This window comes from Solanum stenotomum, chromosome 10, assembly GCF_019186545.1.
Source record: "Solanum stenotomum isolate F172 chromosome 10, ASM1918654v1, whole genome shotgun sequence".
Taxonomy (NCBI): Eukaryota; Viridiplantae; Streptophyta; class Magnoliopsida; order Solanales; family Solanaceae; genus Solanum; species Solanum stenotomum.
In genome coordinates, this window is record NC_064291.1 from 53,705,544 (window position 1) to 53,718,025 (window position 12,482).

Below are 12,482 nucleotides of genomic sequence, written 5' to 3' on the forward strand. Positions count from 1 at the left end.
ATTTATTCCTACTTATTTAAAAAAATTCAAAAATTCTTTATTTTACCTATGTATCCCGCATGTATCCCATGCACAACACTATGTATTCCGCTATGTGGAATGTATCAAACGCTATGTATCCTGTGTACAATGCTATATATCCCGCATGTATCATGTGCACAATGTTATGTATCCCGCTATGTGGAATGTATCAAACCTACTGCATCCCGTGCACAACGCTATGTATCCCGCTATGTGGAATGTATCAAACCTAATGTATCCCGTGCACAACGCTATGTATCCCGCAAATATCATTTTTAAGAGATTTTTTATAAATAAAAAACTAAAATAGATAAGATGTTATTTAGTACTTATAATATGTTATTCCTATAATTTATACTAAAAAAAATGGACAAGAGAGTGTTGGAATTTATTATTTGTTAAAATATAGGAGAACGAAAGTTGAATTTTTAATTTATAAAGCACTTCTAGTTGGTAAGTCCCTTTTTTCTATTTTTTTTATTTTTACGTGTAACCTAAAATAGAATTGAGCGGCACAATTACCGTAACTAGCCATTTAGTATAACATTATTGGACTGTCTAGAGACTTGTTTAGTACAGTAGTAATAGCTTCTACTTTTTCTTTGTCTCTTTTTCATTAACTAATAAAATGTCCTCACTTTAATTCACCAGAAATTTCTGACTCTACGTAAAATAAATAAAAGATACTTTCGACGTTCATTTTTATTTATCATTTATTTATAAAATAAATTTTTATTTTTTTGTAATTTTTGATATATTAAAAAGAGATAATAATTTTTTTTTCATGTTTTATCCTCAACATTAAATTCTTATTTTCCAAGACATAATTTAATAGATGATAAATTTAATAAAATATTTATATCAATAATTATTTTTTTAATGGGTGTGCTAAGTTAAAATATGACAAGTCAAAGTGAACGAAGGGAGTACTCTGGACTCCTAGTTTTCAGTAGTAAAAGCTATGTTGGCAAATGGCAAATGTGTCCTTAGATCAACTAATTAATCATTTCTTATACACATTAGTAGTAACTTGTTTCTTAATGATGATGAGCCGTTCAAGTTAAAATGACTTCCTCATTTTTTAATAATAATTTAATGGAATACCCTATTGTAATGTCGTTTTGTCACAAAAACTTTTTCTTTAAATAATAATTAATTTTTTTTTTTTATATATATATATAAAGAACTTTCCAAATAAGAAATAAATCATTTCGTGGGAGCAATGGGCTATGGATTCCTTTTTTTTTTTTTAAAAAAAAAAAACAAAATATCACATGGGTTTGACTAAGAGCTGATGATTACATTCTAGAAATCATAGTGGTGAGAAGATAATATACGCCGCATCAAAAATAAATTTTAGCAATCGTTAAATATTTATTTGTTATAATAATTTTTTTTAAAATTCCGTGAAAAAAATTAAAGAAAAAATTATCTGATTTGATCATCTACGTAAGCCATAGCGCTAACATATATACGTTTTCTTTACGAGCCAAAGTTAATCCAAATTATATAAAATAATTATAAATTAATTAAAATTTCAATACGAATAATCGATTACGGTGATAAAGTAGAAAATAGAAAGAGCCGCAAATAGGACCAACTATAGTCATTAATGGCTGAATCCACCGAAAAAAGCCCCACACGTTGCCTCGATAACCTGCTGGCAATGATGTGGACATTTTTATTATATTGACATTTTTTTCTTTTTGAAATTATTTTATTTTTCACAAATGGAAATTTATTACTTTATTTTAATCTAAATCCAATAATCATTTTTAGTAATCTTATTTAAAATAGAGCCGTAGTTTTTCAAGAAAATAAAATAATAGTATTGCTTCTCTACAAGTTGTCATTCATGTTGATATATATAATGTTTTCGATTGAATACAAACTTGAAAATATCAATTTTTATTTGTACTGTACTATATTAGAATATTAGTATGATATATAAAATACCTAAATACTTAATTAGTTTAATCCGAAAATTTGAAAGAAATAAAGCTGGTTGGAATATTTAAATGGGGTAAATCATCTGGAGAGTTAGAATAGAAAATAGTATTAATACAAATTAAAACAGAAAGAGTATACTTTACGATTGTTCTAAAAACTTTTGTTTTTAGTGAAATTAAGTAATGTTTGATTATCAGGAGAGGTAATAAAGAATCAACTAATTAAAGACGCAATCTAATTATATATAGAAGAAAAGAAAAAGGGAAAAGGTATACTAGCTAGCTAATTACTAAAATTAATTTCAATACTAATGAAAAATAAGAAGTTGGTAGCATTTCATTTACTTGATATCGAAGGAATTTAGGCGCGGAGCATAATGATAATTACAAATTCAACAAAATCATGTAAATTGTAATTTTAGTTCAGACTTTATAAGTTTTATTAAATATTTTATTTAAAAAAAAATATATATAATAATCATGATTCAAAACTCATAGACTTTTTTTTTTTTTGCTTTAAAGTATTTATATTATTGCTAGTAGACAAAGCACAATGTGAACTTTTTCTGGACAAATTTATAGTTTGAGATACGATAATTTGAAGTTAAGCTATAGTTGTAATATATTACAACTGTCCTACAAATAGAAGCAAGCAATTAAGAGCTGTTATTTTGGATTCATTTAGAATTAACAACAAAAATAAGTGCTTATTTAGAAGTAGATTAATCATAAATGTAGTACTAATTAATAATAGGCTCTAGAAGGATCTAAAATATTCCCCCGGTAAAAATAATAACACAAGACATGATACAAATAAGGTACAACAGTTGGGCCAGCTGCTTCTTCTTTAAGTAAAATTTTCGAATTTGAGTCTTAAATATGTGAAATTTTTTTTTTTTTAGGTAGGGAGTACTTTCCCTGAATGGAATTTTATATAATACGAATTTAAATTAATTGGGCTTTAATAAAACTATCGAACACCAAATAGGAAAAAAATGGAGGACCAAAATTGGTTCTCAATTTTAAAGGATGAGTAGGCGTGATGCTACTATATGCCTCACTCTGAACTGTCCATTGGCTGTCAAACAACCCCCTTACCCCACCTAAAAAATAAAATAAAAAAATCACATTTTTTAATTATGTTTTTGAAAAATTACTCAATAGGGTACAACTTTTTGCAAATAGAATATGTTGGGGCACATAAATCTAGATATACCAAATAGATAGCGCGTAAATGGTAAGATGAAATATTTTACAAGGTTATTGTGTTAGTAGAAGATTAATGATTGAAGCACGACTGAAATCACTAATTTGTAATGGTCTTTATGATGTATCAGTTGAGCCTCCTATACCATGAGCAAAATTCAAGTTAATTAATGTAGTTGAGAAAAAAATATGAATAATTGTTGAATCATTTTTCACATTTTCACTTTGTTTTTATGATAGTTGAGTCTGAATCCATGTGAAAGTTTAAAAGTACTTTCAAATATTATCTCCACATAGATTGATTGTTTCTATTGTGTCTTGATCGTCAAAAGAAGCACGAACAACTTAAAAGTAGTGTTTCATGTTCTAAAGGTCTTCAAGGCGACATTTTGAATCCAATTGAATGATTGTGGTTTCGAAGCTCAAGTCCATAGTCGCTAGGTGAGATATTCAGTTCACAAATAAAAAATAACCTATTTCGACATCACGCTCCTCAATTTAACCTAATACATCACACTTTGTACATTATCTTTCCAAATCGTATACTATATATACATACAATAAATATAAAGTAGAGTTGACCGTAAAAACAAAAAGTATTATATTTACCCTAATAATTTTTAGAACTCTCTTTATGAAATAACTTCTATTTCCAATAGGACATCCTAGACAGTAGACACTAAAATGTTAACTAAACTGAAAATATTTAATTTAATGCTAATCAATTAGACCTTTCCTCCTTTTTGAAAAATATATATACGTTATTAGACAAAAGTGATGATATTATTAAGGAAATGTTTAAATAATTTGTGGTACATCCATATTACTGTAAATTGTTGGGTTCTAGCTAGTACCTTTAATCCGTATTGTTTTTCTTTTTGGTCCATATTTTTTTTGGGTCCAAACTTTAATCCGTATTTCTTTCTCTTCTAAAGACAACTTTTTGTATTGTTTTAATATTTTCATTTATAGGAGGAAAAATCACAAGTCATCATTTATAAGTGTTTGTGTTGGACGGAGCTACTCTTAAGCCTAAAAGTTTCGAGTTCAAATTCTGTATATGAAAAAATCTTTGGTAGAAAACACTTCCTTTCGGGATCCTACACGATGCGAATCTGAAATAATTGGGCTCTAATACGAATATCGAATATCGAATATCAAATGCGAATAAAAAAAATAATCTATTTGTATTATTGATTGGTACGTATGTGTTGAGGTACACTAACAAGTATATCAAGCTGAAATTAATCACTGAGCTAGAGCTTTCATAGGATCCAAAGTACATAAAATAAATAAACATTAGCAAAAAATTAGAGAAATTTAATATATAATACGAAATATATAATATATGATTCTTTTACTTATATATAACAAAATAATTTTCTAATAAAAATTTAAAATTAACACCCTTCGATTGTCGAACCGAGGAGGCTTCGCCACTAGTTGAAAAAATTCATTATGGTGCATTCCACGTATAAATCAAACAAGGTTATAATATCCTTTTACTTTCTTCAAATAAAACCAATGACATATATATTTAAACTTTTTTCTAATAATAAATTTATTATAATGATCATCAAATTTTTGAAACTAATTATCATATTATATTAAGAGTTTTTGACTGATGCACATGCACCCTATATTTTCATTTTAGTAATTTCATTCCCTTGTGAAAGTTTTTTTTTTATATATATATATTTTAATATTTTTCTCCAATATATCTTATCTGTCATTGGCTAATTTCTGGTCTATCATCTCTCTCTCACACACACATTACACACGAATACACGCTTTCCTTTTCTTGAATACACTCTGTTTTTCCCTCAATCCAAAGCTCTCCATGCACTGCTCTTGTTCATGTGCACCCTAATAATTATGCTACCTTTTATATTTATTATTTCGTTTGCCCATATTTGACTCGACACCTTCTTTAAAAATAGTAATTTATTATATTACCTTTATTATTAGTATAAAGGCATGCTGGATTGACTTTTGACTTATGACTATAAGTTAAGATTTCTAACTTATAACTTTTGATTTATTTTTGTGTTATTTTTGCTTTAAAATAAGTGCTTATAAGTATTTTTTAACTTTATCTAAATACTTCAAAACTGATTAAAAACTATTTTGGCTTAAAATACCTAAAATAAGTCAATTCAAATGAACACTAAGTCATCTAATATTTCAAAAATAACTTCTCTGTCTCCACGAAATAGTGTGTGTTAACCATTTGGACCGACAAAACTTTGAGCTAAGCACCCTCTAAATTCCAAGCTAGCACCACCATTCCTTTTCTTTCTCTCTCACCACCATATGCCTATGGCAAACAATCTGTACCCCAAATAAAGTAAATTGAACCGTTGCCCACTTTCCTATTATACTATTAATATGTAAAATAAAATATACTAGAACTACTACTTGCAACTTTCTCTCTTAGCTGCTTTCTCTGTTTTTTGCTTTCTTGCTCTCTTTTCACCTCATTTTTTTCTTTGTTCTATCCATATAATGTAATTGCACACAAAAAAAGAACATTTTCTTGAATCTTTATTGTAAAAACATCTTCAAAGTTTTGATCTTTACTTACTTTGAACTTCAATGGCTTCTTCTTCTACTACTACTTGGTCTTTCTTAATTACCCTTATCTGCATTTTCTTGTTTATGGGGTTAAGTTATGCTGGAGATCCATTTAAGTTTTTTAACTTTGAGGTCTCTTACATTGATGCTTCTCCACTTGGGGTGTCTCAACAGGTATGTTTCTCTAGATCTCTTTGTTATTTACCTTACATTGTTGCTTCCCAAGTAGCAGGGTAAGTGTTTGATGTTTTGTATAGTGTTTGGTTTCAGATCTAGGGGATATTGATGTTAAAGTTTTGAACTTTAAGCTTATAGTGTTAGTGTATTTGTGGTTTCTTGAGTTACATTTTTAGCTTATAAATCTTTTTTCAGGTTATTGCTATTAATGGAAAGTTTCCTGGACCAACTATGAATGTAACTACTAATGACAATGTTGTTGTTAATGTGAGGAACAAATTAGATGAAGAACTTCTCTTACATTGGTAAGATGCTTCTTGCTGAGTACATAGCTAAGTTGCACAGAGTCTTTACTTTCGATGTCACACTCATGTTAGAATTCTACAAAAATACACTACTAAAAATCTGACACACATTGACATTTTTTGAAGAGTCTGGGCAACATAGCTGTTGAGTACATAATGGGTTTTTGTTCTTTCTATTTTTGGTGCATTTGAGCTGATTTTTGTGGAAATATAGGTCTGGGGTTCAGCAGAAGAGGAGTACCTGGCAAGATGGTTTACCAGGAACAAACTGTCCTATTCCTCCAAAGTGGAACTGGACTTACCAATTTCAGGTCAAGGACCAAATTGGAAGTTTCTTTTATTTCCCTTCTCTGCATTTTCAGAGAGCATCAGGGGGTTTTGGTGGAATTACTATTAATAACAGGGAGGAAATCCCAATTCCTTTTGATTTACCATATGATGATATAACTATTATGATTGGTGATTGGTACACCAGAAATCACACGGTTAGTCTCTATGCTCGATGACATGATGAGTATATTGTTTAAAGCTTTTGCTCAAGTTTTAAGTGTGTAATGTGTACCTTTGCTTGCTTGTTGTTGGATGTAGTCTTTGAGGAGCACTCTTCTTGCTGGCAAAGATCTAGGAAAACCAGATGGTGTTTTAATTAATGGAAAAGGTCCTTACAGATATAATGATACTATTGTGCCTGATGGCATTGACTATGAAACAATCACTGTCCATCCAGGTAAACTACATTGTGCTAGAAGTGGACTCATTGTTTGAAAGGAGTATGTAGTTGTTAGCGATTAGATTAATTCATGCTATTTGTTGCACTTTCTCTAATCAAACAACACAAATCTTATGAAAATTCCCATTATTGCTGTTTAGACATCTATAAAACTTTCTCTAGAAACTTTAGAGTTTGATTCCACCTTCTTGTGAATGTTTATGCTTTTGTGTTTCATTAGTATCGAGAAGGAAAAAGGTTCTCCGAAATAATGCATCCAAAGTTCTCATTAAGGCTGTTACTTTGTCTTGCTAATTATCTAAAATGTGATACACTTCTCTTCTTGGTTGTTTTATAATGTTAAAATTATGATTCTGCAGGCAAAACCTATCGAATTCGTGTAAGCAATGTAGGAATATCAACCAGCTTGAACTTCAGAATTCAGAATCATAACTTACTTTTGGCAGAAGCAGAGGGATCATACACTGTGCAGCAAAATTATACTAGCTTAGATATACATGTTGGACAATCTTACTCTTTTTTAGTATCCATGGATCAGAATGCAAGTTCTGATTACTACATTGTGGCAAGTGCCAGATTTGTGAACCAATCACAATGGCAAAGAGTCACTGGTGTAGGCATTTTGAAATATACAAACTCGAAAGGAAAGGCACACGGCCCTCTTCCTGAACCACCACAAGATGAATTCGACAAAACTTTCTCCATGAACCAGGCGAGATCTATTAGGTTTGTTTCTCTCCCCAATGCAATTATCAAATTGTATCAGAAAGATGTAGGTAGTTGGGAACAAATTTATCAGACTGTAAAGTTTTTCTGCCTCTTATCATTTGGTGTTATGGCGTATGCTATGTAGGTGGAATGTAACTGCCAGCGGAGCTCGCCCAAATCCTCAAGGTTCTTTCAGATATGGCTCAATTAATGTGACAGAGATATACGTGGTCCAAAATACGCCGCCACAGATGGTAGATGGAAAAAGGAGAACAACACTTAATGGGATTTCATTTGTTAATCCTAAAACACCAATCAGACTTGCTGACCAGTACAAATTAAAGGGTGTGTATAAGCTAGATTTCCCTACGGCACCACTAACCGGACCTCCTAAGATGGAAACCTCTATTATCAATGGTACCTACAGGGGATTTATGGAAGTAATATTTCAGAACAATGATACCAAAATGCACACATACCATATGAGTGGATATGCCTTTTTTGTGGTCGGGTATGATCTGGTTTCCTCTCAATGTTCATCATATTCAAACATGAAACTGAAAACTTATTTCTCTGAACCTGACGTTTTCACTAATGCAAACTTGCAGGATGGATTTTGGCGTGTGGTCAAATACTAGTAGGGGTACTTACAACAAATGGGATGGAATAGCTCGCACCACAACACAGGTAATCCTTTTTCTATCTTGTGAATTTCTCAAGATTCATGACTTGTACATGCTTATAATCCTTTATTCAACATAGCCATTAGTCTGCGATATCTGTTTATTACCCTCATATTGCTCCAAAACCAAGCCAGTATGGACTTCACCCCTTTCATTTTTGTGCCAAGAAAGTAATGAGTCTATTATAACGGTGAAATAAGGTTGATAGCAAGTATATGAAGTATGTATCAATGACACCACTTACAACTCGATGAGTTCAATTCTGTTCATACTTGTATATGCCAGTCATAAGTTGTTTGCCTTACATAATATCACTGCTTACCTTAAACAAGAACTCAAAACTCAGTTTGCTTGTAGTTTGCCTCTCAAATGTAAACTATTGAACGCGTACTAAGCTTGTTCAACATGTTATATATGCCAATGAACAAATTCCTTTTACCAACTTTATTCGAAATGATGATTGAGAAACATTTGCTGTTGCCTAATATTTCCTATGCTGCTCGCAGGTTTTCCCCGGGGCATGGACAGCAATCTTGGTCTCCCTTGACAATGTTGGAGTTTGGAACCTGAGGACAGAAAACCTTGACTCGTGGTTTCTAGGACAAGAAACATACATCAGGGTTGTTAACTCCGAGCCTACTAACAAGACAGAGTTGCCAATGCCAGACAATGCTCTCTTCTGTGGTCAACTTGGCAAACTACAAAAGTAAGTAAACAACAAATATCTTCACACGTAAGTGTTTAAAAATTGTTACTATTTTTCTAACATAGTTCATTACTATTCAGGCCACAAGATATATCATATGCAACATCCATGAGAGGCAACGAGTCGAAATTCTCTTTCATGATTATCATGCTGGTATCCGCGATATTCGTTGTGTTCCAGTAGAAACCTTTTCCAGTGAATGCTTTGTTTTTGTGTTAAAAATTGCGGGAGCCTGACTTTGTGAGGTCTGTCTGTTGATTTAGGTTGTCTTAGTTGTAGTTATGTTGATATCAAGAAGAAGAAGGCCATTAGTATTATTATTATTACTCCATTGTTTTTGACTTGTAATTTTCATTATTATTTCCGGTTGTGTTATAAATGCTCCCCCGGATATGATGCCTGTTTAATTTATTGGTAATTCTACACATTCTTTCTATAATTCTATGTAATGGCTACTATTCATTCATTTTATTTCTACATTCCATTTTGTACCTTTCATTTACTTAATTACAAAATAAATGATTGTTTTTGTTGTTAAGAATGATTTATAATCTACTTAAGAGGTCTAATTTCATCGGTTTTGCATTTTTGGGAATGTTATTGATTGAACAATAATGGAGGTTGAGAATACAATTAAATAATAAAATGTGTTCTTTTTAATAACTTTAGATGAAATAGTCGCACACACTTCAATATGATATCAGAGCGGGTAGAGGTCTTGAGATCGAATTTCATCGCCACCTATATCAAAAAGATTTTTCACGTGCTTGATCCATGAAAAAAGAATCAGACCTGCACGTGAGAATAGAAGTTTGTTGAGATGGTCACACACAAGATAAAATTGGTTATTTTCATTTGAGTTGGAGTAAACGTTAGTGGAGAGTGGAGACTAAAGAGGGTATTTTTGAGCTATTCGAAGGTATTTTTGTGTCAAACCATGAAATGATAAACAAAGTTATCGCGTTGTAGAAACAAAGAAGCTACCTAACTAAGAAAGGTGCTTGTTGAATTTTTTTCAAAATTTCCTTTTAAAAAGCTTTGGCAATTGTTAATCCATACTTAGCAGGGTTACATTTAAAACATTTTGCCAATTATATTCTGAATTGAGCTAAATTACTTTCACAAGAAAAGATATTGGGGAAACAAAACCAGCCAAATACTTGAGAAATTTTGTCTTGAGACTAAAATGTAAGAAAAAGTTTGGATTTATTATAAGGCAGCATATATGCTTCTCTGGATAATAATAAGTGGTCCAAAATTCAGAATATTTGATTTCAAAGTACCAGCCTGGACTTATTTTGCAGTCACGAATCAAATCAAATTTGCATTGATTCTTTGCAGATAATTAAGCAATATAAAATGCATCTCCCTTCTTGTTATTTTTACTCCTATAACCCTGCTGATTACTTTGGGTTGATAAATGTACTCTTCGGTCATCTAGTTTATCAACATGGATGAAATATACATCATCAGATATATTTTGGTTGTATATGTAGTGTATAAACTATGTATATATTTGTTAAAGTAGATTTTCGAATAGTATCTGACGATAATTTTTTCTTATTTTCTACTTACATTTACTCAGAAATATATTTTTTGGTCTTCCACTCGACGGAGGATATTCACCCGTGCGCAAAAGGCTCGTTCAAAAAGAAAAAGTTCCTACTAGTTTATTTTGGTAAATTTTATCCATCCCATCACAATCTTATAATCGAAAAAGAGTTGAATTCCCTTTTGATGTAAATGCACATTCAGCCTTTGAATTTTTGTACCCAAAAAAAGGTAAAATAATAATAATAATAATAATAATTAAAAAAAATAAAAAATACTCTGTCTAATCGTAGTCAAACTTGGGGCCAAAACCGTCACATGAATTCACGTGAGCTGCCTAGGTTGTCATAACTCATAAATGAAATACAAATAATATAGTCCTCCATCCATTTTATCAAATTAACGTTATAAATAAAGTCTTGAAATTCTAAATTTAACTATGTAATTATTCAATCTTAAGGTCTAAGGCTAGGATAAAAATATAATAATCTAAAATAGATAGGTAAAATAAAAATATCTATTTTTGATATAATTGCAAACTAAAATAAAATGAAGGAAAGAACTTACAAGTTACTACTCTCTTTGGTTCATAAAGGTATTTGTACTCTCAATAAGACTTAATATTCAATAATTTTAATTAAATACTAATATTTATCTAAATTACCTTTTCCTTCTCTAAACATTGTCACTTAATTAACACTCAACGAACACGAAGCTTTTTCGAAACATCGAATATTTTAAAACCAGAGAGTAAAATCAAGAGCCATATTTATCAAAGACCGTTAATTATACCTTGAATTGTCTTGACTTATTTATATATTTTGTTATATGTATATTGACTTCACTATCGAATACAATGTGGCATGATTAAAAGTTCAAACTTCATTCCTTACTATAAAGATAAATTTGGTATAATATTATTACTATTATTATTATTATTCTTAGGATTTGTTTTTCTTATGGCACATTATTTTGTTGTGGGGATGAGCTCCTTCTTTTTCCATTTCTATGAACGCAGCAACCAACAGAATCATAAACCAGTCACTTCTATGACACAATGAAAAGATATATTGAACAGTAAAGAGAATAAGTTGAACTAATTAATAGCAAATCACATGACTTTTGAACATGATATTATAATAATTGTTGAAATGTATAACACAATCATATAAATGGTCCACATTTCTTTTCTTCTTCTTCATGTCTCCTGAATGTCATTATGAAGCTAACTAATGAAAGGAAAATGTAAAAGAGGCATTAAATACTTCATGTTTAGGAGAGAACTTATAACTTAAAAAGCTCTAATGGCATGTTCAAACAAAATTTCAATTTCAAATCAACGCCTAGTTTCAATTCATGATTTGATGTCCAAACAGGCTCTTAGACTGCTTTGGGCCCACAGATTTGGTCCTACAATGTAGTGGATTTACTCAAAATTTGGTAAAAGATTGACGTGGGCTTGCCAAACAATTGGGCCAATATTTAATTTAGAGGAAATTTCACAAATAGCCACTAAAAATAACTTAATTAGACTCCATAGCTATAGTTTGCTAATTACGATTCGTAACTACATGTTAGAGGGAGGAGAGAGGCGAGCGAGAGAGGGCAGAGAGTGGAGAGAAATGAATTGTATTTGTATATCTATCGAATTGTATATGAATATATGTTAGATAATTGTATATAAGTAACTGATATATATATATATATATGTGTGTGTGTGTGTGTGTGTGTGTATTTGTATATCTGGCGAGTGAGATTGGGAGAAGGAGGAGAAAGGGCAGAGAGGCAAATTGTATTTGTATATTTGTCATGTAATTGTATATGTATAATTTGTATTTGTATATGTATGAGAGATGAGAGATGAGAGAGGCG

At 30.7% G+C, this 12,482-nt stretch overlaps 1 protein-coding gene across 1 annotated transcript; it reads left to right on the forward strand.

The window, feature by feature from the left end:
* The first annotated feature begins 5,412 nt into the window (after positions 1-5,412).
* On the forward strand, positions 5,413-9,249 carry LOC125878442 (monocopper oxidase-like protein SKU5). Its single transcript, XM_049559695.1, has 9 exons — positions 5,413-5,924; positions 6,123-6,232; positions 6,447-6,717; positions 6,821-6,959; positions 7,322-7,688; positions 7,816-8,181; positions 8,279-8,357; positions 8,860-9,059; positions 9,140-9,249. Exons 1-9 carry the CDS (start codon positions 5,772-5,774, stop codon positions 9,240-9,242), a joined length of 1,788 nt encoding a protein of 595 aa, XP_049415652.1. The 5' UTR covers positions 5,413-5,771; the 3' UTR covers positions 9,243-9,249.
* The last annotated feature ends 3,233 nt before the right edge of the window (positions 9,250-12,482 follow it).